The sequence below is a fragment of the Pelodiscus sinensis genome, chromosome 1 (assembly GCF_049634645.1).
Source record: "Pelodiscus sinensis isolate JC-2024 chromosome 1, ASM4963464v1, whole genome shotgun sequence".
Lineage (NCBI taxonomy): Eukaryota > Metazoa > Chordata > Testudines > Trionychidae > Pelodiscus > Pelodiscus sinensis.
The window spans coordinates 303917281-303934466 of NC_134711.1; the positions used below are offsets into that span (position 1 = coordinate 303917281).

The 17186-nt window shown below is 43.4% G+C and overlaps 1 protein-coding gene across 2 annotated transcripts in view; it reads right to left on the bottom strand.

The window, feature by feature from the left end:
• TRPC6 (transient receptor potential cation channel subfamily C member 6) overlaps nt 1–17186 on the bottom strand; it is a 163266-nt gene that overhangs the window by 21227 nt on the left and 124853 nt on the right. For both annotated transcript variants that reach the window (XM_075919281.1, XM_075919280.1), the window contains exons 8-9: nt 16549–16744; nt 5825–6028 (exon numbers count right to left, since the gene is read on the bottom strand). In XM_075919281.1, the coding sequence (XP_075775396.1) occupies nt 5825–6028; nt 16549–16744 (400 nt within the window). The remainder of the gene's footprint in view (nt 1–5824; nt 6029–16548; nt 16745–17186) is intronic.

Sequence of the window (17186 nt, forward strand, 5' to 3'; positions counted from 1 at the left end):
CACGAGAAGTCATTCATCCGCTCTACTCTGTGCTAGTTAGGCCTCAGTTTGAGTATTGTGTCCAGTTCTGGGCACCGCATTTCAAGACAGATGTGGAGAATTTGGAGAGGGTCCAGAGAAGAGCAGAGAATGATGAAAGGTCTAGAGAACATGACCTATGAAAGAAGACTGAAAGAATTGGGTCTGTTTAGTTTAGAAAAGAGAAGATTGAAGGGGGACATGATATCAGTTTTCAGGTATCTAAAAGGGTGTCATAAGTAGGAGGGAGAAAACTTGTTCATCTTGGCCTCTGAGGATAGAACAAGAAGCAATGGGCTTACACTGCAGCAAGGGAGGTTTAGGTTGGACATTAGGAAAAAGTTCGTAACTGTCAGAGTAGTCAAACACTGGAATAAATTGCCCAGGGAGGTTGTGGAATCTCCATCTCTGGAGATATTTAAGAGTAGGGTAGATAAATGTCTATCAGGGATGGTCTAGACAGTATTTGGTCCTGCTATGAGCACAGGGGGCTGGACTCGATGACCTCTCGAGGTCCCTTCCAGTGCTAGTATTCTATGATTCTATGTAGTCTTCTGTGTTACAGGTGCTGACTTTTTTTTGTGCTGGTGCTCCTCACTGCCCCATGACCACCCCGTGCAAGTAGTGGGAAGGGCATCCGAGACAGGGCAAGGTTAGGGCCTTAGGGGGGAAAGGATAAGTGGGGATGAGGTCTCAGGGATGAGTGCAGGTGGAGCAGGGGGAGGGGAACTATGGTCTGGACACTAGAGTCCACAAAAGATTAATCTGGCTCTGCAGGTGCTGAGCACTCCCTATTTTTGTAGTGGTTGCTTGAGTTCCAGAGATATGGAGTTAGTTCCCCATGGAGTTAGTGTCTATGTCCTGTACAATGTTCATAACACCTGGTGAAGAAGGATAGAAATAAATGGCATACTGCACTACCTTTATTCTATCATTAACACTCTACTACACATTCCCCTCTGTTAGCAGGATATAATCTGCAATATATAATATATAATATATAATATAATCTGCAATAGACTTTGTATTAACTGAGTCCAAAGTTGACAGAGCACAGAAAAAGGGACATGCATTTAATTTAGGCTGGTAAATCAAATGCCATATAAAGGTGTGTAAGTTTGTTAAATCAGTCCACAATGAGCAATACAGGCAGTCCCCGAGTTACGCAGATTCGACTTACGTCGGATCCACAGTTACGAACGGGGTTTTTCTCGCCCTGGAGGACGGGAGCAGTGGGACGCCCAGATGCACCGCGGTCCCGCCGCCCGCGTCCTCCGGGGCGAGAAAAGCTGCTCCGCGTCTCCCTGGTCTGCTGGGGGGGGAAGGGAGCCCCCCCAGCAGACCAGGGAGATGCTGAGCAAAGCCACGGAGAACGCGGGCAGCAGGACAGCCGCGGCGCGTCTGGAGATCAGCAGACCAGGGAGACGGGGAGTAAAGCCCCAGATGCACCGCGGTCCCGCCGCCCGCGTCCTCCGGGGCAAGAAAAGCTGCTCCGCGTCTCCCTAGTCTGCTGGGGGGGAAGGGAGCCCCCCCAGCAGACCATGGAGATGGGGAGCAAAGCCTCAGAGGATGCCGGCAGCGGGACAGCCACGGCGCGTCTGGAGACCAGCAGACCAGGGAGACGGGGAGCAAAGCCTCAGAGGACACCGGCAGCGGAACAGCCGCAGCGCGTCTGGGCTGTCCCGCTGACCGCGTGCTCCGCAGCGTTGCTCCCTGTCTCCCTGGTCTGCTGGTCTCCAGCAGACCAGCAGACCAGGGAGATGCAGAGCAAAGCCTTGAGGGCGGGGGTCTGGACTCGATGACCTCTTGAGGTCCCTTCCAGTCCTATTATTCTATGATTCTATGAAAGCCGCGGAGGACCCGGGCGGCGGGACCACGGTGAGTCTCAGTCCGCCGCCCGCGTCTCCCTGGTCTGCTGGGGGGGGGGGGGGAAGTGGTGCAGCTAGTGCGCCCCCCCCACCAGCAGACCAGGCTTTTCTCCGGACGCCTGTGGTAGAGCAGCTGGGGCGCTGCTGGTTGGTCCCGCAGCACCGCTCTGGGCGCTACTGGACCAACCCGGCGGCACCCCAGCTGCTCTGCCCCAGGCGTCCTGATTCAGCCGCTGCTGGTCAGTTTCAGCAGCGGCTGAATCAGGACGCCTGGGGCAGAGCAGCTTGGGTGCTTCTGGGTTGGTCTAGTAGCGCCGAGGGGTGGCGCTACTGGAGCAACCCAGCAGCACCCCAGCTGCTCTGCCCCAGGCGTCCCCAACTCAGCAGCTGCTGAAACTGACCAGCGCTGACTACAGGAAGCCCGAGGCAGAGTTGCTCTGCCCCGGGCTTCCTGGAATCAGCCGCTGATCAGTTTCAGCAGCAGCTGACTTGGGGACGCCTGGGGAAATGCAAGATAGGGACTGTAGGTTTGTTCTTAAGTTGAATCTGTATGTAAGTCAGAACTGGCGTCCAGATTCAGCCTGATGAAACTGATCAGAGGCTGATTCCAGGAAGCTCGGGGCAGAGCAACTCTGCCTCGGGCTTCCTGTTGTCAGCCGCTGGTCAGTTTCAGCAGCGGCTGAATCTGGACGCCAGTTCCGACTTACATACAGATTCAACTTAAGAACAAACCTACAGTCCCTATCTTGTACGTAACCCGGGGACTGCCTGTAGAGATGAGATATATAACGCATTGCATAACTTTGTTAAACCACTTGGTGGCAGGGAATGCTAGGATTACAACTGCATTTTACTCTTATATCAGGTTTGGAAACAGTTTTCCGTTATAAGTATTTCCGGGAAAAGAGCGTCTACATTGGCAGGATGCTTTTCCGGAAAAGTGCTTTTTCCGGAAAAGCGTCCGTGGCCAATGTAGACGCGCTTTTCCGGAAAAAAGCCCCGATCGTCATTTTCGCGATCGGGGCTTTTTTGCGGAAAAGACTACTGTGCTGTCTACACTGGCCCTTTTCCGGAATAGTTTTTCCGGAAAAGGACTTTTTCCCGAATGGGAGCAGCATAGTTTTTCCAGAAAAGCACTGACAATTTTACAGTAGATCGTCATTGCTTTTCCGGAAAAGCAAGCAGCCAGTGTAGACAGCTTTCAAGTTATTCCGGAAAAGCGGCTGCTTTTCTGGAATAAGTGGCCCAGTGTAGACACAGCCATTGAGTTTTGGGTCAGATCCTGCATACCCTTAAACTGTTCAGTCAGCCCACTGAAACTACTTTTTTGAGTATCTTCAGCTCAACTGGTTAACAGTTTGCAAAGCTTATTAGGAGGCAGATTGTGGATGACATTCTGAGGATAATAAAGAATCTTTCATACCTGGTCTAGATGGGAGAGAAGATGATTCATTACTATGTCCAGAAAGGGAAAGTGATAAATAATGTACTAATAATAGTCATTCTAAACAATGTCTTTAGAAACAAAAATTATTGTTGTTTCTTTTAAAGTAGGGAGAGATGACATGTCATAGATGCAGGTAGGGCCAGCTCCCAACCACAGGGATCTCCAAAAGCAAAACTGACTGGTTAGCAGTTTCAGACGGTGGTGGGAACCCTAAATATTCAGGTGATGTGAGCTCAGAGAATTTATGGCTTTTTTAGTGGAAGAGTCTTTATTTCTTTTTTTTTTAATTTAGTCAAATGTTTATAGCTGTCTTAATAGGAGAGAATGTACACTTGTTCAGCATTTGATATTCTAGAATAACTCTGCTATGGAAAACAACAGGTTATATTCCACATGGCTTTTTGTCAGAGATGGTACTTTAATCTACACAAACAGGACTGGAGTTCTAAGGGCTTGCCCATAATAGCCAAGGATATGATAATTAGTATCATAGTATCACCTGTGATTGAATATGGTTTCAGTTAAAGGTGAAACTTGGTTTCCTTGGCCAATACTGATAGGGTGCAAGACAAGATTTGGAAGACGTGACTTGGAAGCACAAGTGCCAATTACTTTTAATGACTCCTAAGTCCCTTATGTGCTTTTGAAAATTGTACCTGAAATTGAAAACAAAACTCCTTGTTGTTATTGTTTCTTGTTATCGGCCCATTTTGAGCAGCACAGATATCTGCTGCAATTTAGTGCATTTCAGTGACATCCTTCTCACCCAAGGATGCTGTAAAATCACTTTGCACTTAGTAACTTGACAAGAGGTTTGCAAATGCTGAAGTCATTAGAAACCAGGCCAAAGCAAAATGTGGCATTTTATTGTGGGTATTATATATGTATTTAGTTTAATTTTGCAAGTAACTGTTGTGTATTGGGTTGTTGTAGATCTTGTTGTTATATTAACTGAGTTAAGGCCATTAGGGGTCAGCCCAGCCAGTTTGGATGGATTCTAGTTAGTTCTGTTATGGAATAAATGGACACTTGTAGCTGCTTACAGCTCTCTGTGTTTCAAGTGATTTCTTTCTAAACTCTGTAACTCCAAATGATATAACAAGTGGTGACAAGGATGGGATAATTGTGCTGCCTCCAGCAACAGAAGAAGTAGAAGTCAGTGTAAGAAAACAATCTTTTTGGCTGTTCTGGAAGATGGGGATGAGAATTAACTGTTACACTGACAGTGCAAACGGAAACTAAGATCAGTGAAGCACAGTCCGTGGCTATATCTACACAGCAGAGCTTTTCCGGGATACCTCTGGTATCCCGGAAAAGCTATGCCATATCCAAGGAATGCATCCACTTTTTGGGAACAGTTTTCGAAAAAACTGACATATTCTTTCAGCATCCCTGTATTCCTCGTTGTATGAGAAATAAGGGATGTTCCAAAAGAGGAAGTTTTTCCAAAATTTGGCCCTGTGTAGATGGGCCAAATTTCAGACAAGCCTCTTTAAAAAAAGCAGAAAAAGATATGCAAATTGCATTTCGCAATTCGCGTATCTTTTTCCGAAAGAAGGTGCAGCAGCGTGGCTACACTTGCAGGACCACTGGGACCTTTTGAGGAGCAATGGCACATATATACTGGCTACATCTAGATTGCATTCATTTTTCGTAAAAGTGATGCAAATTAGACATATCGCAATTGCTAATGAAGCAGGGATTTAAATCTCCCCCACTTCATTAGCATAAAAATGGCTGCCGCTTTTTTTTGGCATGGAGCTTTGCCAGAAAAAAGCGCCAGTCTAGACGTGGATCTTGTGGAAAATAAAGCCTTTTCTTAAAGATCCCTTTTCCCTCTTTGGAAAAGGCTTTATTTTCTGCAAGCTCCGCATCTAGACTGGTGCTTTTTTCCGGCAGTTTTTAGCTGTCTACACTGGCATTTGCATTTGCGCAAGAGGGCTTTTTCCCGAGCAGGAGCAGCATAGTATTTGCGCAAGAACACTGACAATCTTACATTAGATCGTCAGTGTTCTTGCGCAAATTCAAGCGGCCAGTGTGGACAGCTGGCAAGTTTTTCCGCAAAAGCAACTGCTTTTGGGGAAAAACTTGCCAGTCTAGACGCAGACTGAGTGATTCTATTAGATAAGGCAGTAGATCAGCTCAGTTGCACTTTAGTGTCCTAAATACATCAGAGAACAGAAGTTTTTTTCAGATAAAAGCATGTCACATAAAATGAGAACAGGGAAAAGGTACAGACTTAGAATGAGGTCCACACTTTGAAACTTTAAAGCTAGATCCACTAGGGGGACTTGGGTTCAGTATTCCAAAGCATAATTCAAGAGGCTCTGCCTCACAGTGGAATCTGCAGCCCAGAGTCGGGCAGCCAGGCTCCCTTATCCAATGCACAGGGAGTGTAAGGTGCCTACAAAAAGGGGTTGACAGCAGTGAAAGAGTAAAATTATTATTAACTTTTAAAATTAATCCATGGTGTATTATATTGAAAAGTTACCTCATTCATCTCTGCATCTTCCTGAAAACCTTTCTTATGGCATAGGAACACTTTGGAGATCCATTTTTTAATTCTGAGTAAGAGATAAAGCAAAGATTTTGGAGTAGGCACTAGGTTGAAGGGTACCGGAAGAGTTCTCCCTTCCTCAAAGTAGGAAAACCAGAGTTTAGCTCTAGCAAATTTCCATTCCACATCAGCATCATCCTGTAAGACAGAAATATTACTGTCAAAACAATGCTAACAATGTCTTTATTCCCGAAAAAAACTTAAAAAAACCACAATAGTCCTGTAGCACCTTAGGGTATGGCTACACTAGCCACCCTAGTTCGAACTAGGGTGGCTAATGTAGTCATTCGAACTTGCAAATGAAGCCCGTAATTTAAATATCCTGGGCTTCATTTGCATGTTCTCAGGCGCCGCCATTTTTAAATGGCCGGTAGCTCGAACTACCTGCCCGCGGCTACACGCGGCACGGGCTAGGTAGGTCGAATTAACACTCTTAATTTGAACTGCCATTACTCCTCCTGCAATTAGGAGTAACGGTAGTTTGAATTAAGAGTGTTAATTCGACCTACCTAGCCCGTGCTGCATGTAGCCGCAGGCAGGTAGTTCGAGCTACAGGGCATTTAAAAATGGCGGTGCCCGGAAACATGCAAATGAAGCCCGGGATATTTAAATCCTAGGCTTCATTTGCAAGTTCGAATGACTGAATTAGCCACCCTAGTTCGAACTAGGGTGGCTAGTGTAGCCATAACCTTAGAGATTAACAAAAATATATAAATAGTATCATGAGTTTTTGTGGGCCCAACCCACTTCTTCAGATGACAGGAAAACTCATGATAGTATTTATATATATTTGTTAGTCTCTAAGGTGCTACAGGGCCATTGTTGTTTTTTTAAGTTTTTTTTAGTTACAGACTAACACAGCTATCTCTGAGACATTCATTTCTGAAATTACCCTAGCCAATGGTATTTGTGTTTTGAACAAGAATTGTTGACATGAACCCCAAGCAGATCCAATTAAATAATACATTAATTGTGCAAATTATCTGTTAATCTGAGGAAGGTAAAAGGACCAAACTAGGAAAATGTAAATTTAATTTGACTATCAGCTCCTTTGCAGGAAAAATGTAAAAAACAGCAAATATTTAGCAGCACCTTAAAGACTAACAAAACATGTAGATGGTATCATGAGCTTTCGTGGGCGCAACCCACTTCTTCAGATGACCGGAGTGTTGGAAGTCCAGAGTGAGTGCTATCAGTCTGTAAAAGTGTCTCAAGGGAGGCAAAATCCTTTGACACTTCAAAAATTAGACCGAAGGAAAGGAAAGGCCCCACATCAATCATATGCTTAACTTTTCATGATAATTTTTTACCACATGCAAAAATGTTTTGTTGAATAGAGATGGATTTAAGTACATGCTTAAAATAGAGCATGAGGCACAAAACTGACCACAAAACTATAGCAATTAAAGATTCCATGGCATTTTTTCTAAGATTAACCACTTTCCTGCTCAATTACAATTTGCTGTTAGTACATTATAATGCATATCTAAATCTCAATTGCAGTTGCAGTTGAATACAGCCCTCTTTCTTACTTTCTGTCCTATAAACAGCTGCTGAGTTCTGTCCCAGAGATGAGCACATGTCAGTAGTCAGTGAAATGGCTACTCTCTACCGCTTAACTATATTTTGTAGGCATGTGGTTTAAACCTAAGTGAATATCTGTAACATGCTATGGAATCTCTGAATAAAAAGCATTACACATGGGATTCCATTAAAAAATTTAAATATTTATTGCAGTACGATGTCTGTTTCTCAGAGTCAAAAAGGGTGAAGCAACTTGTAGGCAAAATGATCCAGATTCAACCTTTAAAGACATAGTAGATAGTGTTTCTGATTTTGTGTGTTTACATATATATTGTTGAAGGCTAACAATGTAGTTAATCAGTTCCTGCCTATTGTTGTATTCTGTTAATTCACGAGGAGTACAGATAGTTCGGAATGGTTATGTAGTTTGAACTATCTAGCCCGTGCCGCGTGTAGCCGCGCGGCACGGGGTTCGCACTAGCCGGCTTTTAAAAATGGCGGCGCCGGCTTTATGCTAATGAAGCCTGGGAAATTCAAATCCCGGGCTTCATTAGAAAGTTCGGTATGCATACATTACCCCGCTAGTTTGCACTAGCGGGGTAGTGTAGACATACCCAGAGAGACAAAAGGGAGCAAGAAAAAAAAAACCCAAATTCCTTTGTCCCAGTTGGAAAAGTCCCACCTACATTCCTATTGGTCACTCCACCTGGCTAGGTGTAGTTAATCCCTTAATCCCCAGGCTGCTGGCTAACCCTCATAATCATGACAGTCCTCACCCACAACTATTTCCAATTTGGGGACAATTTATGTCTTCACTTCAGCAGCACAGCTTTGGGTGCACACATGGTCCCACAATATTCCAACATCTCTATGGCTGACCTCGAACAGCGTTTCCTCTGCTGGTGCTTCCTAGCACCCTTACTCTACTTACACTACATTGATGACATCTTCATCATATGGACCCATGGGAAGGAGACTCATGAACAGTTCCACAGTATTTCAACAACTTCCACCCCACCATCAGCCTTAGCTTGGACCAGTCCATACGAGAGATCCACTTCCTTGATACTACAGTACAATTAGACAGCAGCCACATTTCCATTACTTATACTGGAAACCTACTGACTGCTATACTTACCTACGTGGCTCTAGCTTCCATCCAAGACATATTTCTCAATCAATTGTTTATATCCAGGTCATAAGATACAATCAGAGTTGCTCCAATACCACAGACAGAGACAAACACCTACAGGATTTCTATAAAAAATTCTTAAAACTGAAATACCCATCTGGGGAAGTCAAAAAACATATTAACAGAGCCAGGTCAGTACCCAGGCATCAGCTTCTTCAAGATAGGACCAACAAACAAAATAATGGAGCACCATAGGTCATCACCTAGAGCCCCCCAACTTAAACTCCTCCAGTGCATCATTAATAGTCTACAACCAATCCTGGAAAATGATCACTCACTCTCACAGGCTTTGGGAGACAGGCCAGTCCTCACCTACAGATAACCCCCTAACCTCAAATTCTTTCCAGCAACCATGCAGCACATCTCCATCATATTCACCCAGGAACCCACCGCTGCAATAAACTCTGGTGCCAGCTCTACCCACACATCTATACAAGTGACATCATCACAGGACCTAACCACATAAGCTACCACATTAGAGGGCTAATACAACGACACATCCACCAATGTGATCTATGCTATCAAGTGCCAGCAATGCACCTCTACCATGTATATTGGCCAAACTGGACAGTCTCTACAACAAATAATTAATCAACACAAATCAGATATTTGATATTCTGTGTAACACACAGAAATATGTTGGGGAACATTTTAACTTTCAGGGGCACTCACTAATGGATCTAAAAGTGACTATACCATTACAAAGCAATTTCAAAAACCAGTTGGAGAGAGAAGCTGAGGAACTTTCCTTCATTTGCAAATTTGACACTTTTAATCAAGGTTTGAACAAAGACATGAACTGGATGGGCTGCTACAATCAACACCGTAATGACATCAAAGGCAAAGTATCATGCACTTACAGACCACTCTATGGGTATGTCTAGACTACATGGCTCCGCATAGTCAAAGAAGCGGGGATTTAAATAATCCCTGCTTCATTAAAATGAAAATGGCCGCCGCGCTGTGCCGACGATCAGCTGATCTGTTTCACGAGGCATACCGGAGTGGTTGACAAAGGCTTCCCTTGTCAACCGCGCCATGTCTAGACTGACATGCTGTGCCGGATCAGCTGATCATCGGCACAGCGCAGAGGCCATTTTTATTTTAACGAAGCGGGGATTATTTAAATTCCTGCTTCTTTGACTATGCCAAGTAAACTATTTTACATGGCTCCGTCGATGGAGTCATGTAGTCTAGACGTACCCTATTAGTCTAATTTAGCACGGACACTCTAACTGACAAAAAAAATTCCTTCTCTTTCTCTCCCCATCTCCTTTTTCTGCTATTTATTTGAACCTCTTGGCACTTTGCTCCATTCATCTGAAGAAGTGGGTTGTGTCCACAGAAGCTCATGATACGATCTACATTTTTTTGTCAGTCTCTAAGTGTGTGTCTACTCAGCAGGCCTTAACTCAAAATAAACTATGCAAATTGAGCTACGTCAATTGCGTAGCTTATTTCAAAATAGCTTATTTCAAAATTGGGAGCGTCTACACAGCACTTATTTCGAAACACAGCACTCTTCTTCCGGCTTTCCTTACTCCTCATACAATGAGGGTTACAGGAGTTGGAGTAAGAAGTCCAAGTATTTCGACATTATTTCTGAAGTTATTTTGAAATAATGTTGCTGTGTAGACATACCCAATGGATCTACAGGATCTTTTTTTTTTTTAAGTCTCCATTGCCATTCCTGATCACCCTGATTTTGGACACTGGATTACAAACTGTGGTCTAATTCTAAAATAACTCTTTGCAACTCTAACACTCATCATCTCTACTTTGAAATTGACCTACGAATTATTGATACTTGTGAGTATAATGATCTTGTAACATATACTCTCTCTCTTCATTTTTAATACATTTTGGTTCAGTTAATAAGAATTGGTTATAAGTGTGTATTCAGATAAGATTGAAATATTTATTAACCTGAAGTGTAATGTGTCTAATCTTTGGGATTGGTTGAACTTTTTCAGTGATGAACAAGAATTTTATTAATTCTTATTATGTCTGAGTTGGTTGTCTGGGTGGAAGCTCAAGACTGTATTCTTTTAAAAATAGTAATAGATATGTAGCCGTGTTAGTCTGGTCTAGCTGAAACAAAAAAACAGGACTATCCATCAATCCATCGTCTATAGCCAAGCCCTTCAATACAATTGCATCTGCTCTAATCCCACTAACAGAGACCAGAAACTTCAGGATCTCTACCAAGCATTTATAAACCTCGACTACCCACCTGGAGAAATAAAAAAACAAATTGAAAGAGCCAGATGAATACCCAGAAACCATCTACTTCAAGACAGACCCAAGAAAACCAACAATAGAACACTACTTGTCATCACCAACAGCCCCCAACTTAAACCCGTCCTACGCATTATCAATAAACTACAGCCTATACTGGAACAGGATACTAAACTCTGAGAGGCTCTGGGAGACAGACCCATAGTCTCCTAGGGTATGTCTACACTACCCCCCTAGTTCGAACTGGGGTGGGTAATGTAGTCATACGGAGTTGAAAATGAAGCCCGGGAATTTGAATTTCCCGGGCTTCATTTGCATGAAGCCGGATGGTGCCATTTTTAAATGCCGGCTAGTTCAGACTCCGTGCCACGCGGCTACACGTGGCATGGACTAGCTAGTTCGGATTAGGCTTCCTAATCCGAACTAGCTGTACACCACGAGGCGTACAGCTAGTTCAGATTAGGAAGCCTAATCCGAACTAGCTAGTCCGTGCCGCGTGTAGCAGCGTGGTACGGAGTCCGAACTAGCCAGCATTTAAAAATGGCGCCGGCCGGCTTCATGCAAATGAAGCCCGGGAAATTCAAATCCCGGGCTTCATTTGCAACTCCATATGACTACATTACTCCCCCTAGTTCGAACTAGGGGGGTAGTGTAGACATACCCCTATAGACAACCACCTAACCTCAAGATGATTCTTACCAACAACCACCGGACATACCCCACTAACACCAACCCTGGAACTTTCCCTTGCAACAAACCCCATTGCCAGCTTTGTCCACATATTCACTCTGCTGATACCATTATTGGACCAATTGAGTTATAAGATCAAGAACACATATTCCTGCTAATCCAGAAATATAATTTATGCTATCATGTGCCAACAATGTCCGTCTGCTATGTACATTGGACAAACATCTCAGACACTTCGCCAAAGAATCAATGCACACAAAGCAGATATTAGACAGGATCACAAAGAAAAAACAGTTTCTTGCCATTTCAACTAGAAAGGGAATTGTCTCAATGACCTGATTACCTGCATCCTGCTTCAAAGACCTTTTAACACCAGACTTGAAAGAGAATCCTCTGAGCTGTCATTCATGCTTAAATTTGACACTTTACAACTAGGTCTTAACAACGACACTAATAACCTTACCCATTACAAAGATAGCTTCCCCCATTATCACCTCTAATATCATTCTCACAGACATTTACCTCCCCCCCCCATCCCCCTTCTGTTCTGAAATTTGATTTGTCCTTTTCATATGTGTTCATTTTTTAAAATTGTATCCTTTGGTATATATGGTCGTGCCAATTTTCTTCCACAATTTGATCTGAGGAAGTGGGTCTGGCCCACGAAAGCTCATCACCTAATAAACCATCTTGTTAGACTTTAAAGTGCTACATAGTCCTGTTTTTTATTATTTTAAGCAAACTGTATTGCTGGGTCTGGGTAACGAATAAATAATTTTATTACAGGCAGTCCCCGGGTTACGTACAAGATAGGGACTGTAGGTTTGTTCTTAAGTTGAATTTGTATGTAAGTCGGAACTGGTACATATTGTAGGGGAAACTCTAGCCAAACATTTTTTTTAGTTTTGGATAGCATAGGGAAAGGTTAACTCCCCTCTAATGTTTGTTTTGCTGTCTGTTCCCCTGTTCAGAAGATTTCACATCTATTTCTGTCCCTGTGACAAACTCAGGACTAAAGGAGTAACTCATCAAATACCAAACAGCTCTGCACCATGCTTTGAGCTAATAGCTTTATTTCCACACACCACCCAGGGTTCTAGGAGGAGGGTCCTTTTTTTGCTAACACAATGAGGCCAGCACTTTGTTTGTTTTGGTGGAGTCTTTGTTTGCCCAGGGAGCCCAGCATGTATAGGGGGAGGAGGGGCGGAGAGGCTGCTTTTGTCTGCTGTTCCGCAGCCTGTTGCTCAGGGGAGGGGGCAGCCTGTTGCTGGCAGGGGGGGGGGAGCAGCGGGTGTGGGGAGGCACTTTTCCTCTGCCCAGCAGCTCTGCGGGACCCCAGTCGGAGCCGGCCCGAGGAGGAGGAGGATCCTAGGACCCAGGTGAGCGAGCCCCGGGAATGCTGCTGCGCATGTGCGGGAGTTGCCTCACCCCGTTCGTATCTAGGGAGCCGACGTAAGTCGGATCCACGTAAGTCGGGGACTGCCTGTATATTAAAGAATTATAGAAGCTGTTTTATTGAAGACTTGGTGACTCTAGGTATTCAAATAGCCATCTGTTCTGGGGATGGTCTGTTCCATTCTTTGCAGTTGCCCTAACTGAGTAACCTCTGCATGACCCTTTCGGAAACTCAGTCCCCAGTATAAGAAACTCTATGGGAAAGTCAGTTGTGAGATACACTTTTTGTTGATTTCTACATGACATACACTATTATGTAAAGGAGTAACGGTTAAAAAAACCCTGTTACACAATAATACAATGTAAGTTAAATACTACAGTTCCACAGACTACTCCCACTAGCTGGAATACCATTGAATACAAAGTGAGTTTTGCTTGTGCAAGGACTCAAGGAATTGATGTTTTTCTCCTCTCGAATGCAGCAGATGAACAATGCCAATGGTCACACACAAAGATTTTGGCACTGGGCTAAGTTATTTTAAGGCACATGTATCTGCCCCTATCTTCATCATTTTATATGCATGGCAATTTTTAAGACTTAAAATAACTAAGGGTCTCATTACCTGTAATTTTTTATAAAATTAAATTGCTCCATTTTTTATCCTTTCCTTTCATTTTACTCTTATCGTTTAGTTTGTCTTACTTGTTCATTGTAAAAAATGAACAAGTAATGTGTCTAAAAGTTTAATTGTTCTAGTTGCTGTAGACTGTAGATGGGCATAAAGTCCTCCCAAGTGCTTTCAATATGATGCATAAGGAAAGAGATCTATTTCCCAGAATGCAACTGAATTTTCAATTTATTTTAACTGTATTTACAGAAGAAAATGTTTTCAGTAATTCTAATTTATGTTCACTGCACATGAGCCCGCATTAGTTTTTATGTATACAGGCAGTCCCCGGGTTACGTACAAGATAGGGACTGTAGGTTTGTTCTTAAGTTGAATTTGTATGTAAGTCAGAACTGGTACATATTGTAGGGGAAACTCTAGCCAAACATTTCTCCAGAGCTCAGTTTTATTCTCCCACACCTCACTTCCCTCAGTCCTTTATTCTCAAGCTGAGGTGTCTGCTGAGAAGAGCCGCTCCGCATCTCCTTGGTCTGCTGGGGGTGGCGCTAGCTTCACATCTCCCTGGTCTGCTGGGGGGAAGCAGCTAGTGCGGGGTTGTCTCACCCCGTTTGTAAGTAGGGATCCGATGTAAGTCGGATCCATGTAACCCGGGGACTGCCTGTATATATATATTCACAAACCAATTATTTCATATTTGTCATTGATCAAATGGCCTCATTCTAGGCACCTGAATGCCTCTCTCATGCCTAAGCCTCAGTGATACACAAACTGGGGGAAGATAGGCAATGAAAGTCTATCTTGCCTGCAGGACTTGATTGGAGCACACCTAACTCTGCATCAGATGGCCATGATGGAAAAGCATTGGGCATAGGGTATGCTGAGCGGGGGAAGGCATTGCCTTCCCAAACCACCAGCCTGGCCTCACCCATACTCTTCTCTCAGGACCCCTATTGGAGGTGGAGAGGCTGGAGCTGTGCGCCACCTGTCTTTCCCATGCTCCAGGGCTGTGGAGGCTGGAGCTGCACACTGCCCACCTTCTACACGCTCTGTGGCTGTGGAGGCTGGAGCCACGTGCCTTCCTCCTTTCCCATGCTTTGGGGCAGTGAAGGTGGGGTCAGAAGTGGCGGAGCTAGGGGTGGGGTTGGAGGCTTGTCTCCCTCAGCCCTACCTTCACCCACTGCCCATGTGGAAAAGGACTGCCTCTTTTGTAAGCTTTAGTCCCACATGAAGGTACTCACTCAGGATATGAAACACCCTAGTTCAATTCTCCTCTGTGACTGATGGGGCAAAAAGATTTGGACAGGGGTTCCCCAATTCTCAGCGGCGTGCTCTAATTACTGGACTATAGGATGCTTTGATGCTGGTCTGTCTCAGTCTCTCCAAATGAAGTTGTTCCACTTTAATTAAATAATGATTGTGTCAAAGAAAGAGTAAAAATCACTTTCTTATAAGAAGTTGTATTTAAAAATTGACAATGTGATCTGGCCCTTTTTTCCCCACAGCACTCAAAAGTTTGTGTGAATTTGTACATGTTTATTACATTTAAAATTGTTTAAGTTCTGTGAAATAGGGAAAAAAAGCTGAGTTGTTTATGTGAAAACAGGCTCCTTTCTGGCCAGGCCTCGTGCGCATAGCCTTCCTAGCCCAAGACTACTTTCCCCTCAAACCAAAAACCCTGCACTATGTGACTTAAAATCAGTAAAAACCAGGAGTAAGACACCAGGCAGGTTTGTGCCACTCAAGGGCCATCTCACCCCCTCCCATTCCCCCTCAGCCTGTCACTAGGCAGACTAAATCTGTCAAGCCTATCACAACTAGGCGCGGGAAAGCTCTTGCTCTCTCTATAAAACAGCTACCCCTTCTGCATGCAGTTGAGGGTTCCCGAACATTTGGAAGGCAGAACACGAGCCAGGTTCTGAGGGCTGATCACCCGAGGACCCCCTCACGCTCACCGAATCTACCGAATCTTTTGCAGAGCGTGACAAATAACGAATATGCTGTTGTCTCTGTTGTCTCTTGTATGTCTGATAAATGTGAGTATTGCTGTGTAAAGTTAGTTAAAGGTTTGATAAATAATAGTGTTAAGAGTAAGTTAGTTAGAAATTGTTAAATAGTACAGTTAAGAGTTAAATAGATGTTAGACCTTATGAATAAAATTAATGTAAATATAACTGATAAAAATCCCTGGGCTGTTATTGATAATTACTTAGACTTAGAGAAACCCCAGGGCATTTTCCTCTATTGTATTGCAGTTTGTCTGTTGTTACTGTTAATAGTTATCTGGCGCCCACGCATGTAAAAAGTTGATAAATAAAAAGTTATAGTTAAAAGCATTTTAATAAAAGTTAAAAAATATTCAATACAAGGCTGCCTGTTTCTGCACCTCTCTGGGGCTGGCCACATTCTCGAACCTTCCATTTTACCTTTCCACAGTTTACAATTTGAAACTATGTACTAGATTTGCCTATGAGTTGGATGCATATGAATGAGGATTCTGTTCTAACAGAAAGAATAGAGAAACCACGTGAATAATAATTTGAAATTAGAGAGAGAAGAGACTTGCAAGATCAGCTAACATATCCTTCTGTGGCACTGTTCTATAGTACAGGTTGGACTACCTGGTATGGCTGAACAAGGAAGTTTTTCAGACCAGGGAAGATCTGGATGGAGGGGCCATACCAGCCTCCCTACTGGGCTCCTCTCTCCAGCTACATGGCATCACTGTCCTTGGCCACCTCGCTGCGGCAGCCCTGAAAGCTCCAGCAGCCCCATGAGCTCCAGGCATTGGAACTATTTTCAATTTCACTACCAACAATTTGGAAGGAATTTATGGTGCTTATTTAAGCAAAAATAGCACCAGGTTGTTTTTCTGTAATAAAAGATATCTATATGAAGAAACAAGAAACAACTTGTCATAATGTGTGTTTCTTTGTACACTAAACCACAAGGAGATATAACCAGTCACATATAATCATAAAATAAAGTTTTACCTCAATCTCCTGGAAGGAGCTGTTGATCATTGCAATGAGCATGTTCAATAAAACAATGACCATAGTAACATTGTAGACTCCATAAAGGACGTAACCAATATTCTCAATAAATTTGTGTTTATAATTGATGACAACTGATTTCACTTCTGAAAGTCCAAATATAGCCCAGAACAATGTCTTAAAACTTTCTTCAACTCTAAAAGGAAAAAACAGAACATGTAAATATTATACTCTAAAAATATTTATGAAAGCTGATTTAATTATCAAGTTACTACTATTTACCTATTAAAGGGTATGTCTACACTACAGCATTATTTCAAAATATCTAATTTCAAAATAGTTATTTTGAAATAGCTTATTTCAAAATAACGCATCTACACACAAAATGCATTTCAAAATAGCGTTTTGCTATTTTGAAATACTGTGTCCACACTGATTGGACGTTGAATCGCATTTAAGATCGGCCAGAACTGGTTCCGGCAGGGCACCAGGTCAGGAGTTACCTTGTGTGGCTGCTGCCTGAGGCTATCTGAGGCTTGTGCTTAAAGGGACCCCCATGAACAGCCGGTTCTCAGGTTTCACTGCTTGCTTGCCTACCTCGCTGAGGGACAGCAAAGCATTTTTTTTCTCTGCATGCT